This window comes from Rhinopithecus roxellana, chromosome 7 (assembly GCF_007565055.1).
Source record: "Rhinopithecus roxellana isolate Shanxi Qingling chromosome 7, ASM756505v1, whole genome shotgun sequence".
Lineage (NCBI taxonomy): Eukaryota > Metazoa > Chordata > Mammalia > Primates > Cercopithecidae > Rhinopithecus > Rhinopithecus roxellana.
The window spans coordinates 84,587,756-84,612,725 of NC_044555.1; the positions used below are offsets into that span (position 1 = coordinate 84,587,756).

The 24,970-nt window shown below is 40.7% G+C and overlaps 1 protein-coding gene across 1 annotated transcript in view; it reads left to right on the forward strand.

Annotated features, from left to right (window-relative positions):
• Positions 1-24,970, forward strand: part of PPEF1 (protein phosphatase with EF-hand domain 1) — a 142,638-nt gene that overhangs the window by 73,056 nt on the left and 44,612 nt on the right. Inside the window, exons 8-11 of the mRNA XM_030934051.1 lie at positions 379-493; positions 4,315-4,361; positions 21,107-21,273; positions 24,523-24,559. Of these exons, the coding sequence (XP_030789911.1) occupies positions 379-493; positions 4,315-4,361; positions 21,107-21,273; positions 24,523-24,559 (366 nt within the window). The remainder of the gene's footprint in view (positions 1-378; positions 494-4,314; positions 4,362-21,106; positions 21,274-24,522; positions 24,560-24,970) is intronic.

Genomic DNA, 24,970 nt, shown 5'->3' on the forward strand with positions numbered 1-24,970 from the left:
ATCAATGCTGTATTATATTTTGGAGCGTGTACTTATAATTTTTTTTTCATTCTCCTTCTCCTTTTCCTTTTTCTCTTTTATTATTACAATTGGCTTTTTGTCTGCACGTTTCCCTAGGGCAAGGGCGTGCCTCCCTTCACTTCTCTTGGGCTCTAAGGACCTGGGATAATGATTCATTTTTTCAGTTACACACGTCCACTGAGGGCTTATTATATGCCAGACACTGTGCTAGAATGATCTATTTCAGAATAATTGAGAGGTTATCCTGAAATGCAGCGACCTGAAACGTGCGCACGTGCTCCACCTTTACGGTTTTCTATATAGTCATGTCTTTCTTCCTTGTTCATTACACCTGTTTTCTCTGCTTCCCCCTCACAGGTACTTCATGCCCATTATGTCTTAGAGGTGCTATTTGAAACCAAGAAAGTCCTGAAGCAAATGCCGAATTTCACTCATGTACAAACTTCTCCCTCCAAAGAGTTAACAATCTGTGGTAAGTGTCAGACCAGAGTTGTCAAATTAATATTTAGGAGCCTCTTGGTCCTACATCGTTTGCCTAACTTGAAAACTGTGTAAATTGGACTGTGTTAAGGGAAAAATGTTAATATAGAATTATCTATCATGATAATACTGTTCCCCATCTTGTCTTTGTTTTGCATACCAGCTGGCAGGAATTAATTATGTGAGAAATTAAAGAGCTCATAGCTTTTTATAAAGGCAGACAGCATTTTAATATGGAAAAACCACCCATGGGTGGAATAAGCATTCTTTGCCCTCCGTCTAGCTCTCATTATCTTTGTTCCACATTGCTTTTTCTAGGTGGGCCTCTGCATGCCACTTACGCTGGGAAGAGAAAAGCCCATGGCAGGGTAGAGATTAAATTCTTCTCTGCCCTTGGCTGCTGTTTCAGATTTTTCCAACTGGTCTCTGCAGCTTTTAGAAGAGTGGGAATGTCCCAGAAATCTGTTTCTTGTTCTTTTAAATAACAAGATTTGAGATTTTGCTATCATATAGGCCAGCCTGGCAGGATATTGCTTCAAGAAACAGTACGCATTGAAATTCATCACAGTTGGTGCTCAGCATGCTTGCAACTGTTTGAGAGTGGGGTGCGTGGAAGGAACAGCAATTCCCTTAACTTCTAATTAAGCCTGTAGGTTACAAAACAGTGATTGTTGTTTTCCAAATCAGTTTTTAGTCTGCATTTCTCTTATTCTGGCAGGTAGAAGTGAATTTGACAATCTAATTAAAGTATTTGCATTTCTAGCATCTGATAGTGGTGGCAGGGACTTGATGTAGCAGTGCCTACCTCATGACATGCCCTGACTCAGGTTTTTGAAGAGTCTCTAATGGTTCATTTCCAGCCTCATCAGGCCATCACGTCTCTGACTAGCAGATTATTCATCTCAGCAGTGGGGGTCTTTTATTCAAGGCCTCACCTGGCCTTACTTTTCATGGAAAATAGAGACTTCGGGTCATGAGGCTCAGAAAGCCGTGCCACCCTGTGAAGCCTGTGAGGCCAGGGCTAGGTGTGCTCTTAGGATATATAGAATAGCCCAAACTGAGAATGGGATACACTCCCCTGTGTTTCACTGGGAGCCACTACAGACTCATCCTTGCTAGAAGGATCTGGAAGAAGACACACGTTAATTACAGGGCAGGGCAGTCCTAGAATCCCACAGTGTGAGAACTGAAGGGTTCTCTAGTCTATTCTTTGCTCTTATGGGTGAAATTGAAGCTCAGACAGAAAAATGGCAGGATCAGAATTAAAATCAGGTCTTCTGTATCCCAGGTTAGAGGCAGCCCCACATCTGCCATCCTGACTCGCATTATGTCCCTGATGGTTCATTTTCCATCATGAGACAAAGATTAGGGAATGACTTAATTGGACATCTCTGTTCATTAAAGATTTCCACATCTTGGCACTTATTTCTAGACTTTTTCATGTAGCACCATTGGTAGAGGGAAAAGACAACGCCCGTGGGTTTTCCTAACATGGGAATATTATTATTTTCCATTTTTAACAGCTCATTGAACTTCAAAAATTTTGTGATTATTTATAATAAAATTTAAAATTGGGACCATAACTTCAAAACTGTCTTCCGTTTAAGACGGTGTTAGGAAAGGGGGAGAGATTTATGACGAAAATTTGCTGTTATTTTAATTGTGAAATGCATTTTTGTACATGTACATGTAAATATGCCCCACAGTTTTCAGCATGCATGAAATATATGAGGATTTTTAGTCTACAGTTATATTATAAATGATAACAAATTCTGCACTCATGTTTTTGTTGGCAGTGGGAATATCTTTCTGTCCTTCTTCCCATGATACAAGTTTTTCTTTCACTGTCCAACTAGAAGTTAAAAATATTAAACTAAGTAAAGAGTCCTCCCGTCTTTATGTCCTTAGATTTAGAGTGAGACCATATGAAAACAATGAGATTTAAGCATACAATGATATTAATATGCTAATAATATTATAGTGGTATTTTATAAATAAGTGCTGGTGATATAGAGTTTCTATTTTACTATTCCCAGTATATTTGGAGTCTTCTTTTGCATATATCTGGTTAATCTTGGTTGTGGGATTTTAAGCAAACTGAGGGAAAAGTATTCCTAAATTAAATTCTATAGTAATTAAGTTGAATACAAAGAATAAAAATTTATGAGCAGAACTTATGAAAGATATTTTACCTAGAAATAGTTATCCAAATAGGGCTTTTGGATATTCACATAGTCACTTATTATTATTATTTTTTTTTAAGATAGAGTCTCGCTATGTTGCCCAGGCTGGAGTGCAGTAGAGTGATCTCAGCTCACTGCAACCTCTGCCTCCCAGGGCTCAAGCGATTCTCCTGCCTCAGCCTCCTGAGTAGCTGGGATTACAGGTGCACACCACCATGCCTGGCTAATTTTTGTATTTTTAGTAGAGACAGGGTCTCACCATGTTGGCCAGGCTGGCGTTGAACTCCTGGCCTCAAGTGATCCATCTGCCTCGGCCTCCCAAAGTGCTGAGATTACAGGCGTGAGCCACCATACCTGGCCTTATTTTTTAATTAATGGCTTCAGATACTCATATGATTTCCCCTTGTTGGCTTTCATTTTTTTTCTGTGTCTCATCAAAGAATGTCAACTATCTACTCACAATGTTTAAATTTCAGATGCTACTGCTGGAGTATATTGAAAGCATGGCTTTAAAAAGCTATGTACTTAGCCAAGAAATATATTTATTGAGTGTCTGTTATCCACTGGGTACTATGGTAGGCACTTGGGGATTCAATGCTGACTAGAATAGATACTGTTGCTGCTCTCCTAGGGATTACAGTGTGAGTGAACAGAATAATCGCTAAGAGTCTGAGGGGATTTTGTTTTTCGTTTTATTTTTGAGACAGGGTCTCACTTTGTCACCCAGACTAGAGTGTGGTGGCATGATCACAGCCTACTGCAGCCTTGACTTCCCAGGGTCAAGCAATCTTCCCACCTCAGTCAGCCTCCTGAGTAGCTAGGATCACAGGTGTGCACCACCAAACCTGGCTAAATTTTTGTTTTGTTTTGCTTTTTTGTTTTTTTGAGATGGAGTCTTGCTCTGTCGCCCAGGCTGGAGTGCAGTGGTGCAATCTCAGCTCACTGCAACCTCCACCTCCCGGGTTTAAGCGATTCTCATGCTTCAGCCTCCCGAGTAGCTGGGACTACAGACGCCCGCCACCTCGCCCGGCTAGTTTTTTTGTATTTTTTAGTAGAGACGGGGTTTCACCGTGTTAGCCAGGATGGTCTCGATCTCCTGACCTCGTGATCCGCCCGTCTCGGCCTCCCAAAGTGCTGGGATTACAGGCTTGAGCCACCGCGCCTGGCCCAAGCTTGAGTTTTGAAGTGAGTTAAAGTTGGGTTTGAATTCTTGCTCTGATACTTGATGGCTGAGTAACTTTGCATAACTTACTTAACTACTCTGAGCCTCATTTGTAAGATGAGAATGATGAAGATGAAACCCATCTCACAGAGTGGTTGTAAGGATTGAACTAGATAATTCATGTAAAACCCTTAGCACAGTGCTTGGCCCAGAGTGATCAAAGCCCTGTTCAAATGACTGGAGTGAACAGGTAATTGAAGCACTAGATACTGTCCCCACTATAGGAGAGGAAGAAAAGAGTGCTATGGAGACAAATTTCCTGTCAAATTAACATCGTCATAGGATAAATACCCAATGCCCTGGGAACACTTGGGGTGGATTAGCAGTATTGCACTTTTAAAAGTCTATAACAAAATGGGCATTGTATCTTGTTTTCTACTGAATACTGATTTTTCATTTGCACTGCAGGTGATTTGCATGGGAAACTGGATGATCTTTTTATGATCTTCTACAAGGTAAATGATGATTTTGCTAAATATTAGCATTTTTCTTGGGGGAGGGCTGTCTTAGGGCAGACAACAATATTAGTTTTACTAGAGATATGTACAAATACAGATATAATGTTACAGTTTTTAACCAGGAAGCTCAAAGATTTGTAGAGCCATATCTTTTTTTTAACACACGTCTCATAAATTTTTTTAAAATTTTAATTTGGGTCTTCATTCGACATTATTGTGGTCTATGTATCCATTAGGATTTGTACCTGATTGTATATATTGTCTTTATTGCATCATAAATGTCTAGATGGTACAGGATGGGGAGGGATGCAGTCTGTTTTATTTTTATTTGTTCAGGGATGATCATGTCACATACCAGTCTTCTCTTCCAGTGCACACTAATTATGCGTGAGTGGAGTTGCCTATAATAAGGAATAAGTTCCAGCATGCTCTCTTTTCTCCCCTGATTCGCCATCCTTGGGCTCAGTTGCTCTTCCAATGCTGTGCCTCCTTTTCATTTATTGCATTTGGCTTGTGAGAGCCAGCACAGAGGGCACAAAACTGCTTGGCCGGCATGGAGTTTCTCTGCATCTCTTTGATTGGATTTTTTTCTGTCTCTAAGCCAAGAGTTGCAGCCTGAATGTTTGCTTCAGGGACGACTGACTGCATATAGAAAACTGATCTTGAGGTCCCTGCCCTCACAGTGGTTACCCCTTTACACTGGTCTTCTGAGTGTCTCTTTTTGATTAATGCATTTATTGTTCACCTACCCCTGTTATCCCCACAACTAGCATGCCAAATAATTGGGCATAGCATAGGTTTCTCAGATGGGTTGAAAGAAAATATATTCTGATTATTATTGTTACCAGAAAGGGGTCCCGATCCAGACCCCAAGAAAGGATTATTGGATCTCGCACAAGAAAGAATTCAGGGTGAGTCCATAGAGTAAAGTGAAAGCAAGTTTATTAAGAAAGTAAATGAATAAAAGAATGGCTACTCCATAGACAGAGCATCCCCAAGGGCTGCTGGTTGCCCATTTTTGTGGTTATTTCTTGATGATATGCTAAACAAGGGGTAGATTATTCATGCCTCCCCTTTTTAGACCATATAGGGTAACTTCCTGAGGTTGCCATGGCATTTGTAAACTGTCATGGTGCTGGTGGGAGTGTAGCCGTGAGAATGACCAGAGGTCACGCTTGTCGCCATCTTGGTTTTGGTGGGTTTTAGCTGGCTTCTTTACTGCAACTGTTTTATTAGGTTGGTGCAAAAGTAATTGCGGTTTTTGCATGCGCCGGTTCAAACACCTCTAACATTATTATTCCCGGACCAAACTGAGGATCGGGCTGCTATTTCTCATGGCCCAATAACGAGATGCAGATGAACTGGCAAGGAAGAGAGTTTTTATTTCTGTAACTGGCTACAGGGAGAAGGCCTGGAAATTATCACCAGACCAACTCAAAATTATAAAGTTTTCCAATGCTTATATACCTTCTAAGCTATATGTGTACGTGTAAGTGTGCATTCATCTAAAAACATAAGTGATTAACTTCTTTTAATCTATAACTAAGGTCTGAGTCCTGAACACCTTCCTCTAGAGCATCAGTAAATTTACTTAATTTAACTGGGTCCAGGTGCTGGGGCGATTACCCTTATCTTGTCTCCTGCTAAATCATGGAGGTTTGGGGAGTTCCTTTAGACCCCCAATAAACTTGTTTGTGGAGGCCTGTGGAGTTTCTTCAGACCCCCAGTAAAACTTGTTTAATCCTAAATAGGTCCGGTTAAGAATTCCTTCGTTATCTTGCCATGCTTTAAGGCCCAGGACAGGCCTAGACAAAACTCTTGGTGGGCTTTTGCTACATTCCAGCCTTTGCATAGGGCACTGGCTCTTTCAGCTTTTGATATTTGACTGAACCCCTCAGTCAGTACTGAAACAGTTGTGATGGAGGCCTGCGTTAGTGAGACCTGGCCCGCCACATTTTGATGACCAATCAGTTCCACTCTTTGAAGCTGTGAGAGCTTGAGTGAGCCGTACAACCTCCATGAACTGCATTGTTTTTTCAGCTGCAATATTATCTTGAGCTTCCACCCCATAAGAGGTTGTCTTGTGGATAAAATAAGTATCCAAAAGCATTTTTTAAATAATGAATTATGATAGAAATACAAGGTTTTCGCTTCATGCATTAGACTAGCAGCTTGGAAGGGAAGGGGACAGGCCAAACCAGGAGTGGGTGGAGCCAGCACCTAGGAAGAGGTTCCACTGAGACTTCAGCAGGCCCAAGCCAGGATGTAGAGTGTGACTGTCACAGAGAGTGAAGTCGGGGGGAGTAGGAGGCGTCCCAAGTAGCAGGTTGGTGTAGGAAGTCCAGGCAAAGGTTTGCTGGCAGGGACCCGAGGGGGCTGGTGAAAGAGCAATTCTGGACATCAGCCACAGAATCCAAGCTGGGTAGGGAAGGAAGAGAAGCCAGGATGGGCCAGTCAACTGGGAGAAGTAGGAGGATAGTAGGACTGGAATGCTGACGGACTGTGTCAGGGAGCAGGCTGACTGCAGTGAGGGCCGTGGGACGGTAGGAAATGCAGGGGGAGCAGTCTCAGGGCAAGGGATGCCCTGGGGTGGAGCCTAGAACATGGGCGGCCCGAGCCAGTGAAAGAGAATATTGGGGATAAGGTGGGCAAGGACCTGGAAAGCAGGTGTGTTCAACAGTGGGGGGCGCCACATGGACCCACATGAGGAGCAGGGGAAGGAAGTTTAGTCAGAGGTCATACGCCTGAAAGGAGGGTGGTGGGGTGTTTTCTCTATGAGCAGCCCTGCGGGCAAGTGGAGCCTCCCCTGCTCCTGGGCCTGAGGCAGGTGTCCTGGGGAGGGGTGGGTCCTTTCCTTCAGAAGGGCTGCAGGCCTTAGGAGTGCTCCTGTGCTCTGGAGGGAGTCCAGGCCTATGGAGGATAGAAGGCTTTCTGAATAAGTTCAGGGTGGAAGGGGCTTCACTGACCAAGAAATGGAGATTCTATTGGCTCCACTGGAGTGCTGTGGGAGAGGTAGAAGGATGGACGGGGGATGAGATTTATTTAACTTGGGACGTAGCTCCTCACCAAATGTTCAGAAGTGCGGTCTGGCTATTGTTGACAATTACAATGTGAGGAAGGAGGAGGGGGCGGGGTATGTGGAGAACAACAACAAACCTGGTCATTCTTTGTCTAGAGGCTTGGGAAATACATCAAAGGGAAAATAGTTGAGTAGATTAAATCGGGAACGTAGTCACTAAATTCCAAGGCGTTTAGAAAAGAAAATTTCTTTATTTCGTATGAAAGTGCGATCAGGGATAGGACTCTGAAGTAGACAGATGAGAAAAGAGAATTCTAACATATTTCTTTAATTCTGTCTACAAAACTATATGGAGCATATAAAACTGGAAGGTGCTAATGTAAAGATTGAACAGGAGGAGGTGGGTGGTAAGAAGTACTATAAAAGGAACTAAAGGTGAAAATATAGCATTCAAATGCAAGCAAGATATATTTGGAGAGCTAACCAATGACAGTGCTAAGGAAATGGAGATTGCTAGCCCAGTGATGAAAGACTAGGGCACTATTATATTTGGGATGGATTTGGGTAGAGAGGTGAGAGGGATGTCTGGAAAACAGAAGTGTACAAGAGCCATGGATTAGAATTCTGGCAGGCGTGAGTGAGAAGAAGGTAAAATGCATCTTGGACATGGAATGAACCACATACACCAGAATCTTGAAACTGCCTGGTTTAAGGGGGGAAACCAAGGGAAGAGCCATTGATGACAGCAAGTTTCCACTTTAAGAAACTGAAAAGAGATCTAATGTACAACATGAGGACTATAGGTAATAAAATTGTACCATATATGGGATTCATGTCAAATGAGTAGATTGTAGCTGCTATTGCCACAAAAAACAAAAAATGGGTAACTATGTCAGATGATGGATATATTAATTTGCTTCACTATAGCAACCTTTTTACTATATGTATGTATTCTGTAACATCATGATATATTATACCTTAAATGTACATGGTAAAGTTTATGTTTAAAAAAAGAAGAAAACAGCAACAATGATAAAGCAATGGGGAAAATAGCTGATCAACAATATCATTAGTATTTTCAACAGTGGTACAGCAGAAAACCCGGAAACTGTATTATTATTTTAAAGGAATTTATAATAAGTGAATAAATACATTACTTTCATTTATCTAGAAAAAGGAAAAAGGCCGGGCACAGTGGCTCACACCTGTAATCCTAGCACTTTAGGAGGCTGAGGTGGATGGATCACTTGAGGTCAGGAGTCCGAGACCAGCCTAGTCGACATGATGAAACCCCCATCTCTACTAAAAATACAAAAATTAGCCAGACGTGGTAGTGCGTGCCTGTAATCCCAGCCACTCAGGAGGCCGAGGCAGGAGAATCACTTGAACCCAGGAGGTGGAGGTTGCAGTGAGCCAAGATTGCGCCATTGCACTCCAGCCTGGGGGAAAAGAGGAAAACTCTGTCTAAAAACACACACACACACACACACACACACAAAACTGGAAAGGTAGTGTAGCGCTTGGGGGTGATGGTGGTTGGTCGCTTAGCTTATAGCAAAAGAATGTCCTAAGTTAAAAGCAGGAAAATGAAAGGCTGGGACACGGAGATATCTGAGGAAGCCCCGGCCATCTGATGATCTCTGGGTTTACCGAAGTCAGCATTTTGCCCTTTTCTGTCTCTTTTATTTTTGTCTGCAGTTTAACTGCAGAATGATGATAGTTTACGTGAATGTACTGCAGCCTAAAAGCATGAATACAAGCTGTTCTGGAAACAGTGTTTGTATATAAATATAAATGACAGTGATACCCACCTATCCCGATGTCAAACTTCAGTCTACTTTACTTACCTTTACTTACCACTCATATGTCCCAAACCCAGAATTAAAGTTAAAAGGGTCTCTGAACGCTTGAAACTGTTGACACAAATCCAGTGAACCCTACTCACAGGACAGGCCTTAGGCCCCTTACTCAAAGACCCATGAACCAGTGTCAATAAAACCTTCTCTCACACAAGGTTCATGTGAGTTTGCCTGTCTGGCTACCCACCCCACAGTAGATTAGGGAGTGGGAGGGGAAGAGGGAAAAGTCAGAGATAATGACAGCAATGAAAATTTAAAAGCTCTGGCCGGGCACAGTGGCTCACACCTGTAATCCCAGCACTTTGGGAGGCTGGGGTGGGTGGATCACCTGAGGCTGAGTTCGAGACCAGCCCAAACAACATGGTGGAACCCCATTCTCTACTAAATACAAAAAAAATTAGCTTGGCATGGTGGTGTATGCCTGTAATCCCAGCTACTTGGGAGGCTGAGGCAGGAGAATCACTTGAACCTGGGAGGCGGAGGTTGCAGTGAGCCAAGATTGCGCTATTGCACTCCAACCTGGGCGACAAGAGCAAAGCTCTGTCTCAAAAAAAAAAAAAAAAAAATTAAAAGACGGAACTACAAAAATGAGATAAAAAACTGAAATACTAATACTCAGCAATCTGGAGCTATGGAGTGTAGGGAAGAGAGTTCTTGCCTTCTCAGACGTGCCTGAGGGGATGTTTAGACTGATGAGCCTGCAAGGTCAAGAGAGTTTCAAGTTATAAGGTATATACTCTTAAGAAGTAAAGGGGGCCAGGCGCGTGGCCTGTAATCCCAGCACTTTGGGAGGCTGAGGAAGGTGGATCATGAGTTCAGGAGTTCAAGAGCAGCCTGGTTAATATGGTGAAACCCCGTCCCTACTAAAAATACAAAAATTAGCTGGGCATGGTGGCGCACACCTGTAGTCCCAGCTACTCAGGAGGCTGAGGCAGAAGAATCGCTTGAATCCAGGAGGCGGAGGTTGCAGTGAGCCAAGATTGTACCACTGCATTCCAGCCTGGGTGATAGAGCGAGACCCCATCTGAAAAAAAAAAGAAGTAGTAGTAGTAAAGGGAGCAAATGGCACATTTTAAAAACTTCCAACCAAAATGGTTAAAGTAATTTTTAAAGGCATTTTAGCTTTCAAAGGAATAAGCTTCAGTGATCTGGAAAATCCATTTAAGCAATGCTTATAGTACGAATGAGGATATTGGGTCTTAGGCATAGGAGGATGAGAGAGCATGAAAAAAGAGAAAGCTTTGTTAAGAGAAGAGTAATGGGCCATAAAAATAGATAAGGAAGAAAGGAAGAAGTACATCTCAAAGGAGGAGAGCGGTGAGGGGGGTGGAGGGGTGGATTTCTCTTGGTAGCATCACACACGAAGGTTGCCTGCTCAGATTACAGGAGGTGCATAACTATGACCTAAGCAATCACTTGATTGCTTCAGGAAATGGTAGAATTTCTGTGATGGTCTTTGTTTCTCACTGTAATGCTTTGTACTAATCAATTCATCAACAACTGATTGAATCCCAATTACATGTCATACCTGACTCTGGTTCATTGGTAGAAGCTACAATTGAGTCACATCAGTGTAACTACAGGCTCCTAATCTTTTGTTTAGAAGTAGTTAGTGGCCGTGCTTTCACTTATCTTTATTTTACTATTGTTTTTAAGAGCAATAGATCTTGAATTGTGGGGAATAGTTTGGCAAACTACATCCTGTTGGAGATTTTTGGAGCTATAAGTGACCAAAGTTTATGTTATACTATGACTAACTGATTCTCTCCATCACTCAAAAGAGTAAGTAGGAAAACCTCAGGCTTTGAATTAAGACAAAATTTTAATTCATCTCAATTGGTGGTTTGCTAGACACTTTCTTCCTCATCAGTTCTTTTATACAGCATAGCATGAATAGGCTCTAAGGCTGGGGCTGGCCCAAAGCCAACCAAGGGCACAGCCTGAGAGACTGTTCTAATGTAGGGTCACTGAGAGGCCTCATCATATTACTCTTTTCATCCAAGTGGTTGGTTTGGTTCGGACTCACCATATGCAAAAGTGAATCTGTCTACTAATGTATTCATTCAGTAAACTTTTATCTGGTCCCTATAGTGTTCAAGGTATCATATAAAAACTAAAGGACCATACAAAGATGAATACAAAGTTGATTTCACATAGATTTATGAAACACCTATTGTGAATGAGGCACTCTACTAAGGGTTGGCAATACAGTATGACTAAAACAGAGTTGTTGGCCCCAAAGACATCACGGTTTAGTGGGGAAGGTTGGCTGATAAAAAGACAAGATGGTTCAGGGTTGGACATGTTATGATTGGAATCAGCATGGAGCTCTAAGAGAACCCATTGGCAGAGCACCTAACCTTATGGAAGACTTTCTGGAAGAGATGACATTTCTGATGATCTCTTCAAAGAATTTTAGTAATTTAGTGATGCCTTAATCATGAAGGGAAGTTCTGGAGGATCATGAAAGATTTTATTCTCACACACTTTTTGTAGCGCCCTACAATAAATGATGGGATTTATAGCAATTATTGTTCTTCATTGATTGTTTTGAGATTTTGATTTCTTCAATATTTGATTGTCCTTAAAAATTGTATCAGCTAGCACCTTAATACTAAGGGAAACATTTTCAGCTCAGAATCGCATCTGGGTTTGAAAAGGACTCTTCCCCGCTGGGTACCAGACTCCTAACCACAACAGACCTTTGCTAAAAGGGCATCTCAACTTTACATGGCTTCAAATATGATTTTATCATCAAGTGAAGCAATTTACATATCATTAGTTAGGTCATATTTTTAGATTTTATTTTCTGAAAAGGTTAATTGTAATCAGCCCTTTTGCTTATTTAGAGTGACCAATTTGAAATACTTCATTCAGAGCCTCAGCATTAGTACAATTACAAGATATTTTTCCCTCTTTGAATAGAAAGCTTGAAATTTTAGATCAAGTATCACCAAATTAGTTTGTTAAATTGATGCCGTGGGTGGCGACCTCCTGTCGCTGAAAAAGAGATGCATGTGAACAGAGAGATGCTAATGAACTCATAACCCTGTGGGTACCACCCTGATGCTATCCAGGGGAAGCCCTGCTGCCTTGTTTTCCTTTTCTTTCTCTCTTCCCCACCATCCTCCACCCCTTACACCCATAATTTTCCAGCTGTGAAGGTAGTCAAACATTTTCTTTATTTTCTATCACTGAAATGCTTCACACTGCCACAGTGGCCAATTTTTTTTTCCTTTTGAGGTGAAGGTAGTATGTTACAATCAGAACAAACCTCTGAAATAGGGTTTGCAGAAGAAAAAAATTAACGTGGAGTTGACCAGAGCTTATTGTTTGATGTGCCTTCAGGAAATGTCCGAATTTATTGGGATAACTTCCAGATGTCTGTTGTAAAATGCTTCTGTAGGAAATAGGCGAGACTGTAGGGAAACATCTGGTTTTTGTCTCTGTTTAAGTTAATTAATTATGGTCTGCTATTTTTTCCCCCTACAGGTCATCTGACTGCAGTTCAGAGTTGTAGCTACTCTGGACTTTCTGTATCTGTCAACTTAATCGCCATGTCATAGATGGTTTGTTGCATATTAGCTGCAGAATGAGCCAGAGGGTTTCGTTTACTAGAACTGGGTGGAGCATATTTTATGGCATGAGGTTTTGCTTCTTTGAAGGAAACCCAGAGGAATGTCAGTAGCCGGAAGCCAAAATATCCTAGACACTCACGTCCCAGGAGACTAGTTCCTCATCATCCTGTGTCCTTTTTAGTTCCCTTATTACTCTAAGACTAAAGTGGATTCAAACTCAAACTATATAAAGTGATATGACTAATCCTGGAACAACAGGGCAGATCTTACACATCCAAATGAGTCTTGCCCTCTTTGATGCGGTTGTCTTGAGGGGCTTAACACTGAAAGGAGTTCAGTGTACATTCAGGACTCCTTTTAGAATCACTTTCAGAGATGGTGACTTACTCTGTTGAATGAGCTTTATTATCACAAGTCTTAATCTCTTGAAGACGTGTGAGATTCTTGAAGAAAATCTTGAAGATTTTCTGAAAAGGTTAAAACTTGTTTAGTGTCAAGTGTGCTGCATAAGGTGGATAGATTAGTTGACCATTACTATTTGGGGCTTAAAATGAGGTTTAACTGAAGACATTCGTTACTCTTTGCTCATAGTAGAGGTGAAATAAGATGTCACAGAGGTAGCAAAGAATTTACCCACCACAAATTCTGGTTTAATTGGAGATGAGAAGTTTTAAAACAAGAAAATCTGTCATCGCAATAGAAAGTGTGTTTACCATTCAAACCTAATAAATATAATTTTAGACTATTGGATGCTTTCCTCAAATTTTGAAATTAAGGTTATACTGGTTTCATAAAATGAGTTAGAGAGATTTTCATCTTTTTCTCTTATTTATAATAATTTGAATCCCTGGGTTGCAAACTCAAACTTGGCTATACATTGCAGTCACCCAGGTGATTCTAATGTGCAGTCAAGGTTGGGCATCATGGGTTTAAGTCACATTAAAACTATTGGCTCATGAAAATGGAAATAGAGTTCTGCTAGAAAGCCACATGGGGCCAGTGCACTGTTCATGTTTTCCTCTTCTTTTGAATCAGTTTTGCCAGGAAATTGATGATTTTCAAGGAAATCATAAAATTGGTTCCAAGAAAGAACCAATAAAATTTGGGTTTATATAAACCCAAATTATCTTTTTTATTTCGTTTCTATTTCCTTAGTTTCAGCTCTTCTCCTTATTTGATGGGTTTTATTGTTCTTTTTCTAATTTCTTAAGATGAATACCGTCTTTCATGAACATCTCTAATAATGAAGGTATTTAAGGCTACACATCTTTTCTGATTTTAGTTTTAATTAGGCCTTCTATTGCACTTGTAATTTTGCTTTTAATTTTCTCTTTGATACAATACTTATGAAGATGGTAATTTTTAATTTCCAAGAATCTTAATTCAAGGAGCTAGACTTTTTTTTCTAATCACATTTTTATGAGAATGTATCCTGTGACATTTTTCTTATTTTGAATTTCTGAAGAGTTCTTTGAAGTCAAGTATGATACTGATTCTCATAAAAGCTCCACGGACATATAAAAAATTAATTATACAGTTGAGCCTTGAACAGTGCTGGGGTTAGGGATACCAATTCCCCACACAGTTGAAAATCCACATATAATTTTGACTCCCCCAAAACTTAACAACTAATAGCCTCCTGTTGGCTGGAAGCCTTAGCAATAACATAAACAGTTGATGAACACATATTTTGTATGTTATATACATTATATACTGTATTCTTACAATAAAATAAGCTAGAGAAAAAAATATTATTAAGAAAATGTTAGGCCAGGTGTAGTAGCTCATGCCTGTAATCCTAGCACCTTGGGAGGTCGAGGTGGGCAGATCACTTGAGGCCAGGAGATCGAGACCAGCCTGGCCAATGTGGCGAAACCCCATTTCTACTAAAAATACAAAAATTAGCCAGGCATGGTGGCACAGGCCTGTAATCCCAGCTACTACAGAGGCTGAGGCAGGGGTTCACTTGAGAATCTACAGAGAATCGCTTGAGCCTGGGAGGCAGAGGTTGCAGTGAGCCGAGATTGCATCACTGCACTCCAGTGTAGGCGACAGAGCAAGACTCTCTCTCAAAAAAAAAAAAAAAAAAAAAATATATATATATATATATATATATTAAAGAAAAGAAAATATATTTGCTACTCATTAAGTGGAAGTGGATCATCACCAAAGTCTTTATGTTCATGTTGAGTAGGCTGAGGAGGAGGAAGAGGTGGGATTCGTCTTGCTGTCTAGGGGTGGCAGAGGGAGAAGAGCCACATATAAGTGGATCCATGCAATTCAAACTTGTGTTGTTTAAGGGTCAGCTGTATTCTCTTATTTGTAATACACAAAGTTCTTCATATATCTATTAAATCAAGTTTATTGGTTGTATATTCAATTTTCCCATATTTTTTCTATTATATATACCTAAATATGTATATTATATGTTGCTGTGCAACAAATTACCCCAATGCTTAATGACTTAACACTATAAACATTTAGTACCTCACAGTTTCTGTGGGTCAGAAATTTGGGTCAAGCTTAGCTGGATGGATTCTGGCTCAGGATCTCTCATGAGGTGGCAGTCAAACTATTGGTCAGGGCTGCAGTCATCTGAAAGGTTGATTTGTGCTGGGGGACCCATTTCCAAGATGGTTCACTCATGTGGCTGTAGACACAGCATTTCAGTTCCTCACTGACTGTTGGCAGAACAGCCACATGGGCTTCTCCACAAGGCTGCCTGATTATTCTTGTGACAGAGCAGCTGGCTTTCCCCAAAGTGAGTGATCCAAGAAATAAAGCATGCAGGAAGCTACAGTGTCTTTTATAACTTAGTCTCCAAAGTTGCACAGCATCATTTTTGCTTTTTTTTTTTCTCTTCGTGAGAAGCAAGTCAGTAAGTCTTGCCTGCACTCATGAGGAGGCACATAAGGCTTCACCTTGTAAACAGAGAGCCAAAGAATTTATGGACATTATTGTAAAGCAGTAATTCAGTCCGAATAACACACTGTATATTTTTAAACAATTTCTTCTTGCATTTAGTAGTTAAATATATGAAGCAAAAATGAGTTCTTTTGTTTATTGAATACAAGTTCATGAGTTGTATTTTTTTCATAAAGTGCCTTTTATTATGACATAATGTTGCTTTGTGATCCTGTTTAGAACTTTAATCTTAAACTCAAACTTTGCCCAGTATTAACAGTTCCATTCTTGCTTTCTTTTTGTTGCATCTACCTTGTTTTCACCCTTCTCTTATCTACTTTTTAACGTATATTTCTCCTGAACAATATATACCTGGGTTTTGTATTTTAACACAGCCTGGTAATCTTGGTATTTTAATGAGAAAATTTAACCCATTCACACTTAGTATAACAACAGATATATTTGAAATTTTTCCTTCTACTTTGCTATTTCACTTTGTTTCACGCTTTTCCTTTTTGCTGTTTTGGTGAAGTTTTATTTTTTATTGTTTTATTTGGAATTTTTACTCTGCTTTTCCATTCACTAGTGCTTACCTTCCCACTTCTGATATTTCTAGTAAATAATGTGTATGTGTGCATTTCTCAAATAGCTATAACTTTATTCTTCCACTGTGATCCTCTCTCTCTCTCTCTTTCTCTGTTTACGCACTCCATGTCCCCCATTCAGTTAAGATTTCTAGAGCATTTTATTTTTCTCCTCTCACCTCCCCTATCCTAGCTATTGCTCATACCATATTTTTAGTTCTTGACCATTATTAGGTTTTCCTTCATAGCATGTCTCTTCTACTTCTAGAAGCCTTGCTTAGTACTTAAATGCAAGTTTCATATTGTCATATTGATTTATATATAATTATATATTTAATGATTCATTGTTCACATCTGTATTCTTCCCTCTTGATCTTTCCCTGGCTTGAGGACTTTTAATTGTTAGTATGGTTATTTAGTTAGAGTGTTTTGTTGAGCGTTTTCCTCAGTGGGGCATGTGGATGCTATCTTCTGTGAATGCAGGTTCCTCGAATACAGGGACTTTGTATTGGTTACTTCTGTGTTCCTAGCACCTAAAACTGTGCCTGGTACATAACAAGCAATCGATATATGTTAGCTGTTTTGTGGTATTAAATACTACATATTTGCATGTCTGTCTTTCACCCTGAGCATTTATGTTGTTGGTGATGGTTGATCTCTTACACATCTGCAAGTATTTTTCTATCACCCTGAGAACTTAATGTCTTGGCCACTGTAGAAATCTTGATTCAAAGTCCTTTTTCCTCTTTAATTTGTAGATTTTATTCTACCATCTCCTACCTCCCACTACTATAGACAAGAAGTCTGATGCTAGGCTGATTTCTTTTCCTTTTGTAACTCATTCTTTCTCTGTGGCCTCTTCTAATCTTTTTGCCAGGTAGTAGGGATTTTGCCCCATCAATTGTGCGTAGAAGTCATGTTTCAAGCTTCAAACTGAAGTCTTTTTTTTTAACCATAGAAAATGTTCTCTCTTATTTTTGTAATTATTGCCTCTTCATCTGTTCCCTTTTCCTGATTTTGGAATACTTATTATTGGCATATTAAGTCTCTTGGCTTTGAATGCTAGTCTCTTATTTATTCTTCCTGACTTTCATCATTTTGATTTTACTCTGTGTGAGAGATTTTTCATCTGCTTGCTCTTTCAGGTCAATAATGTATTTTCCCCACCATTCTTTCTTTTAGTTACCTTTAACCCATTGATTTTTTCTTTCTTTTCTTTTTTTTTTTTTTTTTTTTTTTTTGAGATAGAGTCTCACTGTGTTGCCCAGGCTGGAGTGCACTGGCTCAATCTCAGCTCACTGCAACCTTTACCTCCCAGGTTCAAGTGATTCTCCTGCCTCAGCCTCACCCTCCTTAGTAGCTGGGATTACAGGTGTGTGCCACCACGCCTGGCCATTTTTTTATATTTTCAGTAGAGATGGGGTTTCACCATGTTGGCCAGGCTGGTCTTGAACTCCTGACCTCAAGTGATCTACCCACCTCAGCCTCCTGAAGTATTGGCATTACAGGCATGAGCTACTGCGCCCGGCCAACCCACTGATATTTTAAGTTTGTATAGTATATTCTTAATGCCAAGAATTAATACGTTTTTGTTCTTTCTTGTATGTTCTTCTTATTACTTTAAAAATAAACTAGTTCTCTGTTTCCTCCAGTAGTCCTGTCTTATTAGCAACCATCTGCTTTAGTAGATCTGATTGGTCTGTCTCTCTCTAGTTGCCGGATCCTCTTAGGTACTAGCTTATTTCCATTTTCTATTTTCTGCTTAAGCTAGGTTAAGCCTTCCCATAGTTGGAGGCACAACAGTTTCTACACCTGCATCAAGTGTGAAAAGAAGTCTGTGTGTTTCTAGGTACCCCTAAATGCAAGCGATCTGTTCTTTTCGTTTCAGGGATGGGAAAGACATCTTCCTACACTTTTTCTAGTAGGATCCAACATTTCAGCTTCCCCTGCCTCCAAACCAAGACCACACACAGGCTTTGAGGCAGAGCCACCCCGTTAATCAAGTGTCCACAGTCCCCTCAGGCCTAGTTCTTCCATGTTTTCACCCCAGGGCTCCCTGCCGCTGCTCCTCTAGCCCCCTTCAGACCTGGACCAACAGAGTCCTTCAACCGTCCTCTGGTTCCTCCAGCTTACTCACCCTAGACAGCTGAAGGCTGGGAGAAGGAAGAGTAACAGAGATCAGAGATGCAGAATCCTTCCCCCTTTCTTTGTGGTTTGTTTGTTTGTTTGTTTTAGACAGGGTCTCACTGTGTCACCCAGGCTGGAATACAGCAGTGTGATCTCAGCTCCACTGCAGCCTCGACCTACCTGGCCTCAGGCGATCCTCCCACTTCAGCCTCCTGAGCAGCTGGGACTACAGGTGTGCACCGTCACACCTGGCTAATTTTTTTGTACTTTTTGTAGAGAAGGGGTTTCGCCATGTTTCCCAATCTGATCTTGAACTCCTGGGCTCAAGCAATCCACCCACCTCGGCTTCCCAAAGTGTTAGGATTACTGGTGTGAGCCATCGTGCCCAGCCTTCTTTACATTTTGATGAACAATAGCCTATATTTTTGCAACTGGTTTACACTAAGCCCAGTGTGAATAAGGTTATATGAATTAATACATAAGAAAATATTGGCGCTGTGTGCAGTGACTTATGCCTGTAATCCCAACACTTTGGGAGGCCAAGGCAGGTGGATCACCTAAGGTCGGGAGTTTGAGACCAGTGTGACCAATGTGGTGAAACCCCATCTCTACTTAAAATACAAAATTAGCCAGGCGTGGTGGCAGGTGCCTGTAATCCCAGCTACTCGGGAGGCTGAGGCAGGAGAATCGAGAATCACTTTAACCTGGGAGGCGGAGGTTGCGGTGTGCCAAGATCACGCCATTGTACTCCAGCCTGGGCAACAAGAGTGAAACTCTGTCTCAAAAAAAAAAAAAAAAAGAAAGAAAGAAAGAAAGAAAATATTGGAATCTTAGAATTAGAAATAACTTGGTCATAATAAAATAAGTCTCTTAATTTGTATGTTGCCTTACCATTTTAATGCAATTTTATACACATGTTCTCATTTGAGTTCCAAAATAGCCCTGTGTGGTAAGTATGGAAGTTATCATCCACACTTGACAGATAAGAAAACTACAGCTCATAAAGGTTACATCACTTGCCCAAGGACACATGGGTAATGAATGGACCTGGACCAGGGAATTCACCTTCTTATCACACTATGCCACTGCTTGTTTATTTGTTTGTTTGCAATTGCCTTCAGAACATGTTACATTGTATAAATGATTTCTAGAATCCCTAAATTATATGCTATAACCTGTATTATATTTTTTCAATTATTTCTATTATGCTGATATGAGCAATTTAAAATGTGTATACATAATAGGATATTGAGTATAAAGTAATAAGATTTTTAAATGTGGTTGGAAATCTAACGAAACAGGAATTTGAAAATCATTTGAAAAAGATTACTATTACTAGAATATGTGTATTATTTCCTGAAGGTAGCCATTTTGTTTTTCTCTTCTTTTTTTTTTTTTGTTTTTTTTTTGTTTTTTTGTTTTTTAAACATAGTCTTTTCTCTGTTGCCCAGGCTGGAGTGCAGTGGTGTAATCTTGGTTCATTGCAACCTCTGCCTCCCGGGTTCAAGCAATTCTTCTGCCTCAACCACCTGAGTAGCTGGGATTATAGGCTCACACCACCATGCCTGGCTAATTTTTGTATTTTTAGTAGAGATGGGGTTTTGTCACATTGGCCAGGCTAGTTTCAAACTCCTGACCTCAAGTGATCTGCCCGCCTCAGCCTCCCAAAGTGCTGGGATTAAAGGTATGAGCTACCATGCCTGGCGAAGGTAACCTTTTTGAAGGAGGACATACATTTTTATATATGAGTAGTTAAATTTGTCTCTTTGTAATATATTTTTAAAACATTTGAATTTGTCTTATTATGCAGTAGAAGCCATGCAGTAGGGAAATGGCCCTCTCCCTATCAAACATGACATCAAGAAAATGTAACCATGTTACATATGTTTGTTTTGTCTTAGAGTTTTATAGTATAAGACTAAATGAATTAGTAGCTATTTTAAAGACCAGACCTTTGTTCTGATCTCTGCTGCTTTTCATGCTAACACTATATTTAAAAGTATTATCTCATACTTAAGAGTGATATTAAAAATACTTAAAAACTGATATGGCCCGGTCAGTGATCACTGAGGATATACACGGGCTCTGCACACCTGGTATAGTTGCTGGCTGGCGGTACATCTGACCTGCTCAGCCACGCCACACAGCACCCTTCACTTGCCTGAGTGCTTTCATCTCCATTCTCCCAGGTGATCTGGGGAGGGATGTGGTGCCATCCTCATTTTGCAAATTGGGGGAATCACAGCCCCAAGGAGCTGACCATAGGGCCCCTTAGAATAAAATATTTCTGGCTCTTAGTTTGGTGTTCTTCCTTGGGTAGAAGTTTCCCTCTTTTCAGAGGAGAAAGAAGAGGTGAGAATAGCCATATTTGATAGGACAAATACCAGCTCCTTTCAGAGGAAACTCATAGTAGGTGGTGGGTAGAATTAGCACCACCCCATCCTCCCTGGCATCTTCCATTCCCGAGCAGATTTGTCACTTTCAGGGCCTTTGCAGGAGATGCTTGTCCTGGAAGAGTAAAACTGGCTCAAGCAAGAGAGGAGAGTTTTCCTGGTGGAAGAATCTGACTCAGCCTCTTTTCTCCATATTAACAGGGATGTTATGTACACAGCCTCACTTTAAAAGTATATTCTTTTAATTCCTTGTTTTTTCCCTTCTCCTCCTTCCACAGAATGGTCTCCCCTCAGAGAGCAACCCGTATGTTTTTAATGGTGACTTTGTAGATCGAGGAAAGTATTCCATAGAGATCCTAATGATCCTGTGTGTGAGTTTTCTTGTCTACCCCAATGACCTGCACTTGAACAGAGGGAACCATGAAGATTTTATGATGAATCTGAGGTAACCCAGGCCTTTAGATTTTCTCTTTTAAAAGTTTTGCACTCTGGAAAATGCTGTCATGTTTAGTTCCTAACAGAGATACAAGTGAGTGTATTGGAAGAGGGATGAGGGGGATCTCAAGGAGGACTTCAGTTCTTACCCCTTTCACCACCCCCATTCGTCTGCTGAGTATCAGTTGCCCTGAAACTCCCTTCCTATCTTTTCTTCCAGTTCTGTCCATTCTTTTCCCTTCTATTATGTTCTTTCTCTTGCTCCCATGCCCGACCTTCACAGGCTAAATTGTGTGTTGGATAGGTGTGTGAGGCCGGGTTTGGAGGTGTGGAAGGTTCTTCGAGCATACTTGGATGGAATAGTTCTCTTACTACTCTTGGCTTGCCTCAGATATTGTCTCAGAAACTAGTTCCATGTTTTTCACCGATGCGTGTATTGTTTTATGGCATGGTAATTGCTTCTGGCATTGTTTCACATAAACATATTTACAAACACAGCATTTCAACTATCTAACTCACCGGAAACTTGAGGAATAAAGATTGGTTAGATGGTTTAAGAATCTTTGCTGGAAGGCAAAGATGACTAATGTTCCCTTTTCCCTTATTTTTTCCTTCTTCTTTTAAAAAAATCTCTTGTTTTATGAAAAACAGAAATCAGTTTGCTCTAGGACAGTGGAAGATATGGCATGTCTCATGCTTTTGGTCCTGGGCTTTTGGGTGCCTTGATAAAGCTCAACAACTGATTAGTTTTGTCTTTGGGGCAGTTTGGCACCTGGCTTGAGTACAGAGTTTCAATTCTAATTTTCAAGGTATGGAAGCAAATGCTAAAACTGTGAAGGAAAAAAATCCCAGGACTATTATCAGAGGCCCATTATATGTAATATAGCTCAATACTTTAATTTAAGCATGCTGTTTATCCTTATTGCCTATGATATTTATCTAGTGTCTATAATGGTTAATGAAGGAGACATGGCCCCTGCCCTCATAGAGCTTACATCTAGCAGGGAAGACGCATGTTGAGCAGGTTTTTCAAGTGTGATGAGTTTGTAAAGGGAGAATCCAACCTCGTCTGAGGGATGATGGAAGGTTCCCCCATAGAAATATGGCATTAGCCTGACAGCTGAAGAATGAATTGGGCAATCAAGAAAGAGCCATAGAGGGGAATGGGAAACAGTGTTCCACAGTGAGGGGACAACTTATGCAGAGCTCAGGACAAGACTGTTTAGATGTGAAAGAAGTTCAGGAGGGCAGGAGCATAGACTGAGGGACAGGGTGGTGCCTGATAGGGCTGGAGAAATAAGAAATGATTGGATGGTTCAAAGGAATTTGGAAGGACTTCCTAGAACAACAGAATGTCACTGGAGAATGTCATAAAATTTGTGTTTTAAAATGCAGTAGGGGGAGAGAGTTGGAGAGGGGCAAGAGTGAATACACGCCGGTCAATTAGGAAGTAGTTGAAGGTTAAAGGGATAGATAATGGGTTCTCATTTAGACTAGGGTAGTGGTGATGGAGATGCAAAGAAATAGATTCAAGAGGAATTTAGGCAATGATGATTTAAGGCTCAGTAACTGGATATGGGGGAGCTGAAAGAGGAGGGAATCGGCCGCGCATAGTAGCTCATGCCTGTAATCCCAGCACTTTGGGAGGCCGAGGTGGGCAGATCACAAGGTCAGGAGATCAAGACCATCCTGGCTAACACGGTGAAACCCCGTCTCTACTAAAAAGTACAAAAAAATTAGCCAGGTGTGGTGGCGGGTGCCTGTAGTCCCAGCTTCTTGGGAGGCTGAGGCAGGAGAATGGTGTGAACCTGGGAGGCGGAGCTTGCAGTGAGCCAAGACCGTACCACTGCACTCCAGCCTGGGCTACAGAGTGAGACTCCATCTCAAAAAAAAAAAAAAAAAAAAAAGAGAGAGAGAGAGGAGGGAATCAAGGATGACCTCCAGGTTCCCAGCTTGAGTTTGGGGGTACAGTGCATCATTCAGTGATATTGGGAATGTGTGGAAAGAGGATAGAGGTTGGGATGAGGGGGAATGATGAATTCAGTTTGGGGTATGCTGGTTTGAGGTACTATTGAGTAGGCAGTTGAGTGTACATACGTGTCCAGAGATCAGAAATGAAGTGTGACCTGGAACATCATCCTGTGGTATTGACACTAGATAATAACTGAAAGCCTGGGCAGGGATGGGATTCCCAAAGGAGAAAGTGAGGGGAGAAGAGAGCCTAGGATGGAATCTGAAGGAACTACCACATTTAAGGTGAGGTAGAGGAGAGCTTGCAAAAGAGGCTCAGAAGAGCCAGGAGGAAAACCAAAGAGTTTATGGTCACAGAATCCAAGGGAAGAAAAGTTTTCTGGAAGGATGGTAGAGTCAGCTGTATTTAGTGTTTCAGAGAGGGCGAGAAAGGTGAGGACTACAAGGCATCCATTGGATTAAACAGTGTGGACACCTTTGGTGAGTACAGGATGGAATTCATCTCAGAAAACATAACGTTACACTATAGAAGTCTGATGTGACATGATTTCCATGGAAAGCTAGAGTGAGTGTATTGCATTTCATCTTCACAGTGTTGGATATTAAGTGTACTTACTGTTATCCCAAAGCAAGGAAAAGTAACAGAAATATTGTCATCATTGAATCTCCCTTCACTACTGCTATTCAGGCATTAAGATTCCTGACACTTTCTATTAAAACCCTCAATACCATTATGGGACCTATATCAGAGAGAACATGACAAGCCAACTTGTTACCTTCTAGGCCTTTATCTTTGTTCAGTCTTTTCTTTTTTCCAATCATTTACTGTATAGGATGTCTGATTTTCCAATCATTTACTGTATAGGATGTCTGATTTTCCAATCATTTACTGTATAGGATGTCTGAGAAATTCTATCTAAATGAAAAGTCTTCTCCCACACAGATTCCCCCAGCTACCACAGCATGCTTTTCTGCATACTTGTAGCGTTTACACAACCTGTGCCTACCACATATTTCTTAAGTTGTCTTATAATTGTTTCATAGAAATCTATCTTCTTTCCCCAGCTATACTATAAGCTCCTTGAGGGTAGGGATGATGTCATTGGTTGCTTTTATGCTTTCCAGTCATGTGTAGCAAAGACTCAGGTAAGTAATACTTCCAACTGAACTCTGGTTTCTTGAGTTCTTGGTGCTTGTGATACTGAGATGCCAAGGACTCCCCTTTTTGCATGACTCATGGAAGTAGGCGTTATCAACAATCAAATCATTTAAATCCCATTTTTTTTAGGTATGGCTTCACGAAAGAAATTTTGCATAAATATAAGGTAAGACATCCTTTTTTTTCTTTTTCTTTTTCTCTTTTTTTTTTTAGTATTCATTTTGCTGTTTCTATAGAGAAATTTAAAAAGAGCCAAGAAAGACCAGATTGATGCTTTAGGAAAGGTGATAGGCCAGCTAGTCAGAATGCATGCCAATAAAATACAAGCACAGCAGGAAGCCCTGGCCACGGTAGAGTCTTATATTTTCTTTCTGGATTAAGCCACACTTTTTCATTGTGAGTTTTGTGTAAGTTTTAGCATAGATACGTATTTCATTGCTTTAAAGGTACCAAGGATTTGTTTTACTTAGGTGTGGTAAAACATGCAGACATAGAAATGACTGTCATGAAGGAAGAGATTTTTATTTACAGTTCTCTGGAAAAGGGGGGCACTACATGCCACCCTGGGGGACCGCGT